Source organism: Pristiophorus japonicus, chromosome 6 (assembly GCF_044704955.1).
Source record: "Pristiophorus japonicus isolate sPriJap1 chromosome 6, sPriJap1.hap1, whole genome shotgun sequence".
In the NCBI taxonomy this organism is placed as follows: Eukaryota; Metazoa; Chordata; class Chondrichthyes; family Pristiophoridae; genus Pristiophorus; species Pristiophorus japonicus.
The window spans coordinates 224,603,982-224,621,140 of record NC_091982.1 but is presented as its reverse complement, the minus strand read 5'-3'; the positions used below and the strand labels follow the sequence as shown (position 1 = coordinate 224,621,140).

General features: G+C 43.5%; 1 protein-coding gene across 1 annotated transcript in view; it reads right to left on the bottom strand.

Moving 5' to 3' along the window:
* The window catches only part of atp1b3a (ATPase Na+/K+ transporting subunit beta 3a), a 53,156-nt gene extending 38,645 nt beyond the window's left edge, over window positions 1-14,511 (bottom strand). The window contains exons 1-2 of the mRNA XM_070882384.1: window positions 14,319-14,511; window positions 179-307 (exon numbers count right to left, since the gene is read on the bottom strand). Coding sequence (XP_070738485.1) covers window positions 179-307; window positions 14,319-14,424 — 235 coding nt within the window. The 5' untranslated portion in view covers window positions 14,425-14,511. The remainder of the gene's footprint in view (window positions 1-178; window positions 308-14,318) is intronic.
* Window positions 14,512-17,159: the final 2,648 nt, after the last annotated feature.

Here is a 17,159-nt window from a genome sequence, read left to right as displayed (position 1 = left end):
GCTACAATCTTCTCAATTAGAGGTAAGTGCACTGCAGCTAATCCAAGCTGACTTTTATAAAATGCAATTGTGAAAGTTTTGATTAAAAAAAAACTTGTATCTATTGTTGAGTTCATTGTTGAAAAACTTGATTATCGACAAGCATTCTTCAAAACAATGACCAATATGAAACAGTTACCTGGACTGGAAACTCGGTCACGGTACTTGGGTGTGTAATCATCGAGCATCTGAAGCATAACCCACATGGTGAAGCTGAACAGACCAGCAAGGAAGCCATAAAAGACCAGATAGAACAGAAAAATCAAAGCTGAACAGAAAAAATAAAAAAAGTTAGTTTGTATTCCCAAATACCTTTCATCCCTCATATATTCATTTTACAGCTCACACATTATCCTGCATGTAGGAGTGCATGAGTGGCTGAAACATTGCTTATCATTTCTAACTTACCAGTAACCAGACAACATATAAAGTGCTTTTTCACATAGCACCACAACTGCAAACCACAGAATTGAAGCAGTGGGCACTGTGTTTTGGAGTCAGGACTGGGAAGAAGGAAGGAAGGGTGAGCAAAGAGAATAGATAAGAATTTGAATAAATGCTTAAACTCGAGTGCACATTTCAAATAACGTCAGACGAGGAACCAAAATAAAAGTGGAAATAAAATAAGCAATTGGAACCAAAGAAGTTTACTGCACAGAAGGCCATTCAATCATCGTGTCTATGCTGGCTCCTTGCTACAGGAATCCCAAAACTAATCCCACTGCTGTACTTTCTCCCCAAGGCCCTGTACCTTCCACTATATCTCCAATATTCCCTTAAAAGATGCAATGGTTTCTGTGGCAAAGTATTCTATGCTCCAACAACCTTTTGCATAAAATAAATTTTCCTAACATCTCTCTTCACTCTCAGTAACAATTTTACATTTTTCAATGACCCAACTAAGAGGATAGTCTTTCCCGATTCATTCTATCAAAATTGATCATTTTTGTTGTTTTTAAAAATCTCTAAAATATCCTCTTGGTCTTCTCTGATTCAGTGGAAATAGTCCCAGGATCTCAAATCTCTCATAACGGTGGCCGAAAATAGTATTACTTCTTTACATGTATATTCTATGCCCCCATTTGTAAAACCCAAAATGCTGTTGGCTTGATCTATCTGCACCTTCAGAGAATGGAGTATTGAATCCCTTCTTGTATCTATTCATTTACCTTCTTCAGAGTTGTTCCATTCAGTGGTCCCATTCCTCATTTTATCTCCCAAAATGTATTACCGCATATATATCCATGTTAAATATTGTCTTCCTCTTCTGCTAGTCTTTCTATGTCTACCATATACCCCCACCCTGCCCCCCACCCCCCAATAAAAACATATTCATGGAAGTTATGGATTTTAAGTTGTAAAACCAGGGTATTTTACCACGCTTAATTGACTAATTAAGGAGAACGAAAATGTGAAGATGCTGATCCAAATACCAGTCACAATGGTTTTACAAGGGATTCAGAAATTAGAAATCGGGAATGCAACTGTTTTGAGAGACAATCACAAGATTACAGAACTTCAGTATAAGAAAAATGCACACACCAGTTTGTAGACAAGAGAAAGTGGTATCAAAGGGCTAAAACACCAGATCATCTGGATACCTTGAGTCTCGCTATAGAATGTTCTAGTGTTTCCATCTCAGAAGGTTGGTAGGTCAAATGACCAAAAATCAACCAAGAGCTTGGTTTAAGATTTTGTTCAATAAAAGATTACAGACAAAGAAAGTTTAAGATCAGTTTCAGTAAATCAAATGCAACTATTTGCTAAACCACAAAACAATTCCTTGCACTTTGCCTGGGTGGGAGGAATAGCAAGAGCCACTCAGCTTTCAATAAGCGATTGCTTGCTTATATGGTATAATATAACTATTATTGCTCCTTTTGCCTGAAAATCACTTTTGCAGAATCTCCATCAAATCCACAGAAAAAGATTCTCTCCCGGGAGGATGAAAGACAGGCTAAAGTTTAGCAATCTGGAGTCCAAGAAAATAACCTCGCCTTCCTCCCCCCCATTACATAGTGCATTCTCATTATAGTTACACTGCACCTTACAGCTGAAAAAAAAGTGCATTCATACCAATGATGCAATTATTTCATGCAAATGAATACTTCTGGTATTACCACTCCATATACTTACTACAGAAACCTAGACTGTTCAGTTCTCCCAAGTCTGGAGTCGTTGTGTCAAAATCCACTATAATCTAATTTCTTATACCTACTACAGAGCGTCCGAAATCTGGAAACCTCGGGACCAAGGCTCTTCCAGATTTCGGGTATTTCCAGATTTTGGAACATCTTTCAAAGGGCCGAGGTAAGAGGTGGGAGGTCTGGGCGACAACAGAGAGGTCCGGACGGAGGAGGAGCAGGGTGGGGATGGGGGCGGTGGGTCTGGATTTCGGAACATTTTCTGGATTCCGGACGACTCGGCCACGGATTGGCCCGGTGTCCGGATTCCGGAACATTACGACTTTCGGAACTCCGGATTTCGGACGCTCAACCTGAATAAATGTTTATGTGCTTACATAATGTATAAAACCCTTACATGATAACAAATGGTTCCTAGCTGCTAAACATTGTTGGACACACCACTGAAAAGTAATAAATTGAGCTCCATATTTCAATTATTGTTTATTACGATTGGAGTTGATGCCCAGTTCTGATCTCCATACTGACAAGATCCAAAGAGAGTCAAACCAGGGCTTAGATAATTTAAGTACAAGGAAAGATTCTCATCGTTTGAAAAATATACATTTTGGACCCAGGTTAAACAACATTATAAATGGGGATTGATGCAAAGAAAGCTAGGAGGTTGTTCCTGCAGGAACTGGAGATCACTGTTTTAAGCTTAGGTGCAACTTAAAGCTCAAAATTAGAGTTGTGAATTTATTGAATAAATGTCACCGCACATCACAAATGCAGGATTCACAGAATTTTCAACATATTTCTTACGTGACGAAAAATATACTTGTAGGATTAAACGAAAGAGTAAAATTCCTAAATAATCGCAACCAAAGTAAATAAAAACAGCACAATAAAATTCCCTTTCAAAACTTCTCTCAAAGTGTTAGATTATAAAGTTTAAATACTTCACAAATACCAATTTTACACTGTTGTATGTACTTTGATTACAATAAAAATATGAATATTGAATTTATTTTCCATCAGAAAACAATTTACATTAAGATTTTTCAGCAAATTAGTTTTTACACTAAACTTAATTAACTGCAACAGATAATTTTATATAAAGGTGTCATTACATCTAACTAGTCAATCACTTGAGGCATTACACAGAGTCAAAATCAAGTATAGTCTTCAGTGAAGTAGGGTTAGAAGATGCAAATAATTGAACTAATGCAGACTTCAATTCTCATTTTAATAATAATTTGATTTTATATTATGGATGAATAGCAAAATGTATACTAAATTAGGAGATAGAGAAATAGAGTTGGTTGGAGTATTGGGGTTTCTCGGTAGTAAAGGCTCAGGAGCTACAAGATGCAAAGCTGAGGCACTACAGTGCCACCACTGGTGGGAGTGTGTAATTATAGTTTTACAGTTTTTATCGGCAGTTTCCATTATAAATGTAGAATTTGGAATTTATAATGGAAAACGTTGACACCAAAGTAATAGGATGAAGGGTTATCATAGTATGGTAATGAATTGCAACATTAACCCCACATAGATGCTTCAGATATAATCTTTTCAATTGTTAGCAAAATTTTAAGTGAATCCAATTTAATCAACATTTTTATTTTCTAGCTCTTGTCCCTGCATTGTTAGAAGCACATTATAATGAAGTATTTAGACTTGTTGATCTGACACAACTTGGTCTAAAGCTTTGGAAGAGAACACTATTGTGCTGTTAATCACTTTCGGCAAATGTTATATTGGATATTTCTTGTTTGTTTTGTCAGAATAAGCATAGAAGAAAAACAAATTATTAATGATTTCTGCAGTACTCATTACTTTAATGGAATACACAATTCATAACAGTGAAATACTGAAGCAATACAATGGGAATAGTTTACCCATTAATTTATATGATATTTAGGGACATTATATACTGGACTAATGTAGAACTAGCAGACATGTTTGCAAGCAAGACTAGAGCTCCCCTTACCATCATCCAAATGTCAGTTAAATTTTAATATTAAAGAGTCAACTGGATATTCAATGACAAAGACATTTAAAAAACAACTTGTATTTATATAGTGCCTTTAACGTAGTAAAACATCCCAAGGCGCTTCACAGGAGCGTAATCAGAAAAAATGAACCAAGCCGAAGGGTATATTAGGACATGTGACTAACAGCTTGGTCAAAAAGGAAAGTTTTAAGGAGTGCGTTAAAGGAGAGAATTCCAGAGCTTAGGGCCTAGACCATTGAAAACACGACCACCAATGGTGGGGCAAATGAAGTGGCGGGGGGGGGGGGAACACAGGGTTCTTGGAGGACTGTAGGATGTTACAGAGATAGGGAGGGGCAAGGCCATGAAGAGATTTGAACACAAGGATGAAAACTTTTAAAAATCAAGGCGCTGCTGGACTGTGAGTCAATATAGATCAAGGAGCACAGGGTGATGGATAAACGTTTCTTGGTGCGAGTTGGGTTGGAGGCAACAGAATTTTGAATGAGCTCAAGTTTATGGAGGGTAGAAGATTGGTCCCGGTCAGAACATTGGAAGATTCGAATCTGGAAATAACAAAAGAATGGACGTGGGTTTTAGCAGCAGATGGGCTGAAGCAGGTGCCGAGACCAATAATATTACAGAGGTGGAAGTAGGCGGTCGATGATGGAGAGAGTATGGGTTCGGAATCTTAGCTCAGGATCAAATAGGACACAAAGGTCAGAAAACGTCTGGTTCAGCCTGAGACACAGGTCAGAGAGGGGGATGGAATCGGTGGTCAGGGAGTGGAGTTTGGGTCAGGGGCCAAAGTCTTCCCAATGTCTATTTGGAGGAAATTTCAGCTCATCTAGGACTGGATGTTGGACAAGCAGTCTGACAATACAGAGGCAGTGGAGGTGTTGAGAGAGATGATGCGGAGGTAGAGCTGGATGTCATCAGCGTACATGTGGAACCTGATTGTGTCTTCAGATAATGTCGCCAAGAGGCAGATGTGAAATAGGAGGTGACCAAGGAAAGCATATTGTGGCACTCCAGAAGGAAACAGTACAAAGGCAGGAAGAAAAGCTATTGCAGCAGATTCTTAGGCTATGACTGGATAGGCAAGGGTGGGACCAGGCGAGGGCTGTCCCACTCAGCTGGACAATGGCGAGAGAGGCATTGGAGGAGGATGGTATGGTCAGCTATGTCAAAGGCGACATAGCTGACCATACCATGAGGATGTGGAGGGATAGTGCACAATGGTCACAGTCACAGAGGATGTCATTTGTGAATTTTATTAGGGATATTTTAGAGTTGTGGCAGGGCAGAAATCTGATTGGAGAGGCTCAAACATGGAGTTGCGGGAAAGATGAGCACGGATTTGGGAGGCAACATCACGTTCAAGGACTTTGAAGAAGGGAGGTCGGAGATTGGGATGGTAATTTGCAAGGTCAGGGGGTCAAAGGTGGATTTTCTGAGGGGTTGGGGGTTAATGGTAGATTTGAGTACCCGAGGAGCGGGAACTGCTTACATTATCAGCTAACATGGGGGCCAGGAAGGGAAGTTGGACAGTCAGCAGTTTAGTGGAAAGAGAGTCAAAAAAGCAGGAGGCAGGTCTCATGGATAACAGTTAATTCATAATATATTACAAGGATTTAACAATCTCAAAAAAGATATTCATGCCTCGATAAGCCACTTGATCAAGGCAGCTACTCAGTCTCTTGTAATATTACATTATAAATCTGTCCAGAATGTGTACTGCAGACTTTTAACTGGGAAAGAACAATGTAAATGAGTATTAGTAGCCCAATAAAATTAGTTAAAGCTGCCTTATAAGGTGCCCTTGAGTACTGTGCCTGGTTCTAGTCACCAAAATGATTGGCATTTTAGATTGTGCAGAGAAGAGCCAAGAGACTGATCCTGGAGAAAGAGGAATGAGTTAAGAGACTCAAGAAACAATCAGCTTTGAAAGAAGATAACCAAGAGATGACCTTATAAGAGCTATAAAAATAGTAAGTGGTACAGAAACATAAAAACATAGAAAATAGGTTCAGGAGCCTGCACCAACATTCAATATGATCATGGCTGATCATGCAACTTCAGTACCCCATTCCTGCTTTCTCTCCATACTCCCTGATCCCTTTAGCCGTAAGGGCCATATCTAACTCCCTTTTAAATATATCCAACTAACTGAACTCAACGACTTTCTGTGGTACAGAATTCCACAGGTTCGCAATTCTCTGGGTGAAAACGTTTCTCCTCATCTCAGTCCTAAATGGCTTACCCCTTATCCTTAGCCTATGTCCCCTGGTTCTGGACTTCGCCAACATTGGAAACATTCTTCCTGCATCTAACCTGTCCAGTCCTGTCAGAATTTTATATGTTTCTATGAGATTCCCTCTCATCCTTCTAGACTCCAGTGAATATAAGCCTAGTCGATCCAGTCCCTCCTCATATGTCAGTCCTGCCATCCCGGGAATCAGTCTGGTGAACCTTCGCTGCACTCCCTCAATAACAAGAATGTCCTTCCTCAGATTAGGAGACCAAAACTGCGCACAATATTCAAGGTGTGGTCTCACCAAGGCCCTGTACAACTGCAGCAAGACCTCCCTGCTCCTATACTCAAATCCTTTTGCTATGAAGGCCAACATGCCATTTGCTTTCTTTACAGCCTGCTGTACCTGCATGCCAACTTTCAATAACTGATGTACCATGATGCCAGGTCTCGTTGCACCTCCCCTTTTACTAATCTGCCACCATTCAGATAATAATCTGCCATCCTGTGTTTGCCACCAAAGTGGATAACCTCTGACTTATCCACATTATACTGCATCTGCCATGCATTTGCCCACTCACCTAACCTGTCCAAGTCACCCTGCAGCCTCTTAGCATCCTCCTCACAGCTCACAATGCCACCCAGCTTAGTGTCATTTGCAAACTTGGAGATATTACATTCAATTCCTTCATCTAAATCATTAATATATATTGTAAATAGCTGGGGTCCCAGCACTGAACCTTGCGGTACCCCACTAGTCAATCATTAAGGGGTACTGAGGTGAATGATCAGCCATGATCTTACTGAATGGTGGTGCAGGCTCAAAGGGCCGAATGGCCTACTCCTGCACCTATTTTCTGTTTCTATGTTTCTATGCCTGCCATTCTGAAAGGGACCTGTTTATTCCCACTCTTTGCTTCCTGTCTGCCAACCAGTTCTCTATCCATGTCAATACATTATCCCTAATAACATGTGCCTTAATTTTGCACACTAATCTCTTTTGTGGGACCTTGTCAAAAGCCTTTTGAAAATCCATATCCACTGGTTCTCCCTTATCCACTCTACCAGTTATATCCTCAAAAAATTCTAGAAGATTTGTCAAGCATGATTTCCCTTTCATAAATCCATGCTGACTTGGACCGCCGATCCTGTCACTGCTTTCCAAATGCGCTGCTATTACATCTTTAATAATTGATTCCAACATTTTCCCTACTAACCGGTCTATAATTACCTGTTTTCTCTCTCCCTCCTTTTTTAAAAAGTGGGGTTACATTAGCTACCCTCCAATCCATAGGAACTGATCCAGAGTCCATGGAATGTTGGAAAGATAAATATGGAACACTATTTCAAAAGAGAGTAGGACAAGGGGGAACACGTTTAAACTATGAAAAAACAGATTTAGGACTGATATCTGGATGTATTGCTTCATACAAAGATTCAATAACACATAGAATTGACTCCTACCTAGGGTAGTGGAGGCAAACTCCCTGGAAGCACAAACATTTGGAAGCTGTGTTGCAATGGAGTGGTAAGAAATTATACAATCTTTCTGTATGGATGAGTCAAGATGTGCCAAATGGCCTTCCTCATGTGTATCCATTTTGCATATTTTGCATATCCCTGGAAATATATTTCCACGTGCATGAATTATCAACAAAAATAACTTGCATTTATGTAGTGCCTTTAACGTAGTAAAATGCTCCAAGGCACTTTACAGGAATGCTTGCAGACAAAATTTGACACAAACACAAAAGGAAATATTAGGGCAGATGACCAAAAGCTTGGTCAAAGAAGTAGGTTTTAAGGAGCATCTTAAAAGGAGGAAAGAGAGGTGGCGAGTGGGGATAGGTCTAGTAGGGAACTCCAGAGCTTAGGGCCTTGGCAGCTGAAGACACGTTGCAAACGGTGAAGCAATTAAAACGGGGATACTCAAGAGACCAAAATTGGCAGAGTGCAGAGATCTCGGGAGGGGCGAGGGGGTTGTAGAGTTGTTGGGGATTATAGACATGGGAACGGACGACGCCATGGAGGCATGCAAGCACAGGGGTGATGTGTGCATGGGACTTGGTGTGAGTTAGGACATGGGCAGCAGAATCTTGGATGACCTCAAGTTTACCGAGGGTAGAAGGTGGGAGGCCGGCCAGGAGTGCATTGGAATAGTCAAGCCTAGAGGTAACAAAGGCATGGATGAGGGTTTCAGCAGCAGATGGCGGGGGCGGAGTAGGCGATGTTATGGAGGTGAAAATAGGCAGTCTTAGTGATGGCGTGGATATATGTTCAGACGTTTATCTCGGGATCAAATATGATACCAAGATTGTGTACAGTCTGGTTCATCCTTTGTTTAAGACAATTTTTTTAATGAAAATGATATTTGTAATGTATGCACCTTTGAGTATGCTCACAGGTTTGTAGAGCTGCTGAGGAGTCTGTGTTCCATGTTTATGTTCAGTGTGTGAGGTTGCAGCCCCTGTTCCATTATTTGAAGGGGCTGCTCCTCGATTTCTGGTTGCACTTCAGTCCCACATTCCTGATCTTTGGGCACCCTGTATGGAAGGGAGCGGGTAGGTCCGAGTGCCTCCTTGTAGGACTGCTCCTGGGCACGGCCAAGGGTGCCATCAGCCGGTCCAGGCAGCGGGCAGTTGAGGGGGTCGTTCAGCCTGACTGCCTGCCTCTCTTCCGCGCGTACATCCGCGCCAGGGTGTCCTTAGAGATGGAGCACGCGGTGTCCACCGGTACACTCGCGGCCTTCCGCGAGAGGTGGGCACCAGAGGGACTGGAGTGCATCGTTACCCCTGGCAACCAAATTTTAATTTGATTTTATATGTTTTAAAGTTTAATTTGTTTTAATTGCCGGTTTTAGTGTCCCCCTCCCCTTTTATAGGGGGCACTTGTAAAAATCATGATTTTAGTGCCGGAAAAAAAACGACAAAAATACAAAAAAAACCACAAAAAAGGGCCTGAAAAATGTTTGGAGTGGCCCCCAGATCGGGGGGCACTTGATTTAATGTTTATTTTTGTCCCCCAAAAGAGTTGTAGAGCTGCTGAGGAGTCTGTGTTCCATGTTTATGTTCAGTGTGTGAGGTTGCTGCCCCTGTTCCATTATTTGCAGGGGCTGCTCCTCGATTTCTGGTTGCACTCCAGTCCCACATTCCTGATTCTTTGAGCACCCGATGCAGAGGGAAGCGGGCAGGTCGGAGGGCCTTCGGACTGCTCCTGGGCACGGCCAAGGGTTCCGTCAGCCGGTCCAGGCAGCGGGCGGTCGTTCAGCCCGACTGCCTGCCTCTCTTCCGCGCGTACATCCGGGCCAGGGTGTCGTGGAGATGGAGCACGTGGTGTCCACCGGTACGCTCGCGGCCTTCCGCGAGAGGTGGGCACCGGAGGCGCTGGAGTGCATCATTACCCCTGGCAACCAAATTTTTATTTGATTTTATATGTTTTAAAGTTTAATTTGTTTTATTGCTGGGTTTTAGTGTCCCCCCAGTTAGGGGGCACTTGTATAATTTGCCTCTTGGTGCCCTAAAAAAAAAACACATTAAAAACCCAAATAAGGAAAAAAAACAAAAAAAGGGCACTTGAAAAATGTTTGGAGTGTCCTCCCCCTTTAATCAGGGGGGCACTTGATTTAATTGTTTTATTTGATTACAACCAAAAGAGTTGTAGAGCTGTTGAGGAGTCTGTGTTCCATGGTTCATCAGTCATTGAAAGCTGGCATGCAGGTACAGCAGACGGTGAAGAAGGCAAATGGTATGTTGGCCTTCATAGCAAAGGGATTTGCGTATAGGAGCAGGGAAGTCTTGCTGCAGTTGTACAGGGCCTTGGTGAGACCCCACCTGGAATATTGTGTTCAATTTTGTTCTCCTAATCTGAGGAAGGACGGTTTGGCTATTGAGGGAGTGCAGCGAAGGTTCACCAGACTGATTCCAGGGATGGCTGGAAAGAGATATGAGGAGAGACTGGATCAACTGGGCCTTTATTCACCTGGAGTTCAGAAGGATGAGAGGGGATCTCATAGAAACATATAAGATTCTGACTGGACTAGACAGGCTAGATGTGGGAAGAATGTTCCCGATGTTGGGGAAGTCCAGAACCAGGAGACACAGTCTTAGGATAAGGGCAGGCCGTTTAGGACTGAGATGAGGAGAAACTTCTTCACTCAAAGAGTTGTTAACCTGTGGAATTCCCTGCCGCAGAGAGTTGTTGATGCCAGTTCACTGGATATATTCAAGAGGGAGTTAGATATGACCCTTACGGTTCAGGGGATCAAGGGGTATGGAGAGAAAGCAGGAAAGGGGTACTGAGGTGAATGATCAGCCATGATCTTCTCGAATGGCGGTGCAGGCTCGAAGGGCTGAATGGCCTACTCCTGCACCTATTTTCTATGTTTATGTTCAGTGTGTGAGGTTGCAGCCCCTGTTACATTATTTGAACGGGCTGCTCCTCAATTTCTGGTTGCACTTCAGTCCCACATTCCTGATCTTTGAGTACCCGATGCGGAGGGAAATGGGCAGGTCGGACGGCCGAAGGACTGCTCCTGGGCCTGGCCAAGGTGGCCATTAACAGGTCCAGGCAGAGGGCGGTTGAGGGGGGTTGTTCAGCCCGACTGCCTGCCTCTCTTCCGTGGTTACGTTCGCGCCAGGGTGTCCCTGGAGATGGAGCACGCAGTGTGTACCGGTATGCTCACGGCCTTCCCCGAGAGGTGGGCACCGGAGGGACTGGAGTACATCATCACCCCCGGCAACCAAATTTTAATTTGATTTGTTTAATGGTCCAAATTGATTTATAGTTTTACATTAAAATAGTTGTAGAGCTGTTGCATTGTGAGTGGCTGAGCCAGTCACGTGATGTTCACAAGACTCAATAAAGCCCCAGTCAGATGGGTCTAGGTCATCCACGATGAGGTATGCAGTTGTGAGCTTAGTGGATGAACTAGTAATGTGTAGTGTGATTGTTAAACCTTTGTTAATAAACCAACTAGTTCTTAAGAGCAATGTATTGCTTCATGAATTCTTAAGCAAAGAACCCATGAAGCAAATACATTGCATTATTAAATCAAGGTTATGATGGGAAGAACAGTGTTGTTGGAGCACCTTAATCACACGGACTGCAGTGGTTCAAGAAGACGGCTCACCACTATCACCACCATCTCATGAGCAGCGAGGTATGGGTGATAAATACCAGTGTTCGCCACATCCGGAGAATTTTAAAAATGTTTTACAAGAGTATATAACTTGCGTGTCATATACAATCCAATAGACAATACAAAAGTATAATCAGCTCCTTTGACTCAGATATCACACATGTTGTACAACCATTGGTAATGGCTATTCACTATCCAATGCCAATATTGGCATCCATTTCAAATGGAATCTCCAACTGAGAAAAGGGTAGTAAACACGGAACAGATTAAATGGGAAGGCAAGTATTATGATTAAGTAATTATCCTCAGGTCATCCCAGGTATTGATTTCATTATAATTATTTAGCCACTGAAAGGTCACATTCCTTACCATAGGTATGGTTCGTCTGAGTGTAGTTCAACTCCACATACAAAGCTCCCGCACTTCCTGCTCCTCAGTTCCCCTTCAGACCAGGTGCTGCTTGGAGTATATTATTTAAAATTAAGAGTTTCAGTATTCACATTCTCATTCAGTGCTTGGGTATCTCTACTTCCACTGTCTATCCAGAACTGAGGATGGAGTTCACATGAGAAGCTTACAAACAGGACTGGAGGTGGGGTGGGGAAGGTGGGGTGCGGAGGGACACCTATTAAATAATGGTGCAAACATCTTTTGAGTGACATTGATGCTGCCCCCTCATAGATAATTTCCTTTGTTTTGTGGAGTTGATCAAGTGAAGAACAAGCCCTTATAGGGCTCTTCTGTGCAATATTTCACACAGGAATAGCTCTTCAACAGAGCTTCTGTGTCATTACCTAAACAGTAATGCTAATATATTGGTGACAACTCAAGCCAATGGGGCACTCATTGCGGCTGTGTGTTGTAGTCCACGTTTGGTTCAGAAACCGCATTTCCCCCTCCACCCCCAGTTTTCAAAAACACCTATTTTGGGATTTTTTTCGGGGGTGGAGGGTTGGTGGGAGGGGGGAGGGGAATGAACAAACACATCTGAAATCAGTCAAAAAAAGGCAAATCTGCAGACAGGAAAAAAAATCACACTATTAAGTTATAAGCAGTTGTTCTTGACAAAGTACGGATTTCGTCTCATAACCTCACGGCACCTGCATCAGTTTAGATAAAAATGAAGGACACAAAAAAGATTTACTGAGAAGCCCCATGAGTGGAAATATTTGAAAATTTATTTTAAAACAGTTAAAACTATCTGGAGTCATGTTTTTGAATGGTGTCTTCTTTTGGATTCTTGTGGCTATTGTTCAGGCAAAATTGTTAAACAAACAATGCAATACATTGAAGAATAAACAGACAAGATCATCTTTCTTTTCTGCATAGATCATAAAAAATGGAGAGCCAAGCAATAAAATGGTTAAACGTCACTCTCTTTCATTTTGGTACTTGAGGCTAATTGAGAGAATTGCCCTTGCCCCCACAAACAAACCCGCGTTAACCCAAACAGCTCTTCAATTGCCTAGTGTGCCTAGCAACATTTCCTCACGTAAGATTTTCCTTCCCTTCCAAATATGGACACAATGTACTAAAGTAGAAATTGCCAAAGTCAGAGTTATTGTTACTTCCCAAACCCCCCACAAAATCAATACCAGTACAGCACAATGACATATACAGAAAACAAGACCTTTACATTTACAGCTAGAGTACTATCGATTTTGTGCAAATTTGGAATTATTAAATCGTTTGAATAATCAAATAATTTAAATTATGCAACTTAAGTAAAACAGCAAAGTGGAAATTTAATGTTAAAGCATCAGTTAATTTGGAATTAAAAGTAGACTGTATTATACACTAGCAGTTCTGAAGAGCTTTACCTAGCTTCCCTTCTCCAGTTATTTATCCGCAGGGATTCCTTTTCTGGGAGAGCTGGATTGCTAGTTTCCGAGTCTGATGAGGATCACAGCTCCCTTCTGAAAGGGTTGCAATTAACAACCGACGCAAACCTTTGTATTAAGTGATATTGATTGATATAAAATGTTACTACTCAATAGGCGAATCCCTGCATTAAATCAGATATGGTGTTTCTCAATCAAAAAATGAAAAACACATTTAAAATACTGACATTTATTTTGCATCCAGCTCTCACATTTACAACACAACCACAAGACCCTACAGCAGTGGAAATTTCCTCCGTTGTCAGCGCCTCTATTTGAACATTAAAATCTTGCTGGAACAAATGTACAGCCAGTCAATCAGAGCAAACATTAGGAGTTGGCTCACGTTAACACTTCTGAGCCTGGTGATTGACGGTCACTGCATAATGCGCAGGTTTCCATCCAATTACCATCCGCCTGCCCCTCCAAAAAATCATTGTCACACCAGCAACATCTTCCCCTAAACAGAGCATGGATTGTCCCCCTCCCCCGGCCAGCAATGCTGCTTATAGCCAGGCATGAGAGAGCGAGTGTCCCAATCTCCCTCTCCCCACATTCTGCCTTCAGTCCCTGCGGGGAAGGGGAGCCCGGCCTGCCCAGCACAATCCTCAGCATCTCAGAAATCTCAGCATTGCGGGCACTGCATCCTCTCTCTCCAAACCGCCGCGTACAAGGAGCTTCTCGCCCATCCCGAACCTTAAATACAATGCACCTGTCAAACCCGAATGCAAACACTCACAATGGACGGAGCTGCTGCTTTTACAATGCAATCAGAATGCAGCTCTAGAAGTAATTTTAGATAGTTTAAAGGATGCATGATTTGGTTGTGCCCGCACGCTTTGCAGAGAAGCCTGGGTGCGGGTGCTGCCTGCCCTTGGCTGCTTACCCCAGCTGCTGGCGGTCCTGCCCATAAACTGGCCGGTGCCCGGGTTGTAGATAAACTTCTTCCAGCCTCCCTCCTCCAAATCCTTCTTCTGCTTTTGATCAGCCATGGTGCAGAGACAGTGTGCGGAAGTGGGGCCAGGAGAGCCGGCTGTGGCTCACACTGTTTGCTGTCTGGATGAAGATCTCTCTCTCCACCCGCCCGCCCGGCGATGCTGCAGTGAACAACCGCAGCGCCCGCCCCGCGGCTATAAGGCGCAGCGAGCAGGCGCGTTGCGCATAGCCGGCCGGGCGCGCCGCAGCGGACAGTGCACGCGCATTGCGCGCACCGGGGCTCGTGGCCGCGCGCCATGCGCAACGGGGCGAGGCGGGCGCGCGCTGCCAGAGGAGGAGGAGGAGGAGGAGGAGAGTGTGTAACTGTGAGTGTGTAAATGTGTAGCTGTGAGTGTGTCAGCAGATTGGGGCAGTCAGTCTGCGGCACTTTGGAAACCTGTTAAAGTGTGTGCAGTGTGTCGGAGGGAGGGATCCAGGTAACCGTGCACACACAGAAGGAGGGGAGGGGGAGACATGCAGCGATAGGAGAAGTGCATCGCCCACTTTGGGGGAGAAGGGATGGCAAGCACGCGCGCTGCGCCACAGCTTGGCACCGTGCCTCCTGCAGTTGGAGGGGAGGAGGAGGAGAGGGGGAGAGGAAGCACCGCCTGTAGCAGAACGGCGCCTATCAACTACTTAAGTCTGTTCCTATGCGATTGCAGAGAAGTTGTGCACTATAAGTTGTCACCTGCTAAGATTATGGATAGGTGGGTATTTAAAAAAAATCTGGAATCCTGATGGTTTTGTCACAACAGGCATATTTGTGAATCACACACACAGACCGTGTCCTAAATATTGTGGTGTTCATGCTATGTGGAGCCACCCTTGTGAGTGCCCTAGTTTGCACACTACAGTATAAAGGGCAGGCCACAGAATGCTAGTGCAGTTTATCCCCAGGTATGTTGAGTTGCTTTCTCAGCACTTTGACAGCAACTTGCATTTCAATAGTTCTCCCACAGCAGAGAGTATCATCCCAGTGCTTTACAAAAAAAAGACAGACACACAGCAGAGAAATGGTCAACGGCAGGGATTTTAAGGAGGCTTTTGCAACCAGAGAGGGAGGCAGCAAGGTGGATGGAGTGTTGGAGGACAAGGGCCTAGTGACTGAAAGAATGTTCACTAATGATGGAATGGAGGGACAAGCAAACAAGGATGGATATAGGATGTAGAGCTGGAGGAGATCGCAAAGATAGGGCGGAGGTGGTCATTTGGGGAATTTGAAGAAGCTGATTTTATAATTGATCCATCGGGGAACGGGACGCCAATGGAGCTTAGCATGGACAGTCATGGAATAATGCAGGCGTGGGCAAGGGACAAGGTACTCTGGATAAGATATAGTTTGAGAGGCTGGAGGCTAGCAAAGGAGAGTAGAGACCAACAAAGGATAAAATAAGTCAAAATGGACACAGACTCGAGTTTTGGCAGCAATAGGAGAGAGGTAAGGAGAGATGGTGGCCATTTTTGGAGTTGAAAGAAAGCAGTTTTAGTAATGGATTGGATGTGAGGAAGGAATTCAGGTTAGGTTGAAGACTATTCCAAAGCTTTAGATTTACTGACATTGAACTAGAAGTTAAATCTCTTTCAGTGTTAATGACAGATATGTGTAGTTGGAGAGAGCAGCAACAGTATTGATGGTGGAGAGGCAAAGTTGGGTGTCATCAGTATATATGTGGAAGCTGGCTCTATTTAAGCTTGGTTTAGTAATGGTATTCTTCCCTTTCAATTAGAAGATTGTGAATTCATGTCCCACTCTAGAGCCGGAATCTTTCCAGCCACGTGAGTGCGGGTTTGGAGGCGGGCCTACTGTCAAAATGGCCATGATTGACAGCGGGTCGGGATGCTGCTCAGAACCTGCCTCCGTGTGAATTTCTCAGCTGTCAGATCTGCGTTCGGATAGCAGACCCGACAGTAAGCGGCGGGACAGATAATTAACATCATTCCACTCCAGTGCAGTACTGAGGGAGTGCCGCAGTATCAGAGGTGCCGTCTTTCGGATGAGACGTTAAACCGATGCTCCATTTGCTCTCTCAGGTGGACGTAAAAGATCCCACGGCACTATTTCGAAGAAGAGCAGGGGAGTTATCCCCAGTGTCCTGGCTAATATTTATCCCTCAATCAACATAACAAAAAAATCAGATTATCTGGTCATTATCACATTGCTGTGTGCAAATTGGCTGCCGCATTTCCCACATTACAACAGTGACTACACTCCAAAAGTACTTCATTGGTTGTAAAGCGCTTTGAGACATCCGGTGGCTGTGAAAGGCGGGATATAAATGCAAGTGTTTCTTTTACTTAAATGCTTGTTAAGAGGGTTAAAAGCAGACACTTACAATTTTACCAATTTTGGGGTCCCTTGGGTTTCATGCCAGGTAATTGGAGTTGGGTTCTTAGTCACTCTCTATTGCTTTGCCTAGTTGACAGCTGCCATTTCACAGCTGGTCATTTTCCAATGTCAGAAGCTTAAGCCTTCATAGTTTGGAAGAGACTTTGAGGTGTATGCACTTTGGAACTGTATTCAGTGAACTCTCTATTCATTGTCATCTGCTTGGAGCAAGCTCTCTCACCATTGACAGGGCGCTTCAGTCACCTCAACTTTACCTGCCATCTATTCCAGCAGCATCGGTGTCCTTGGCTCCAGGATGATCAGGGCTGGGAACTCAACATCCAGGGGTATTCAACATTCAGGAAGGATAGAATAAAAGGAAAAGGAGGTGGGGTAGCATTGCTGGTTAAAGAGGAGATTAATGCA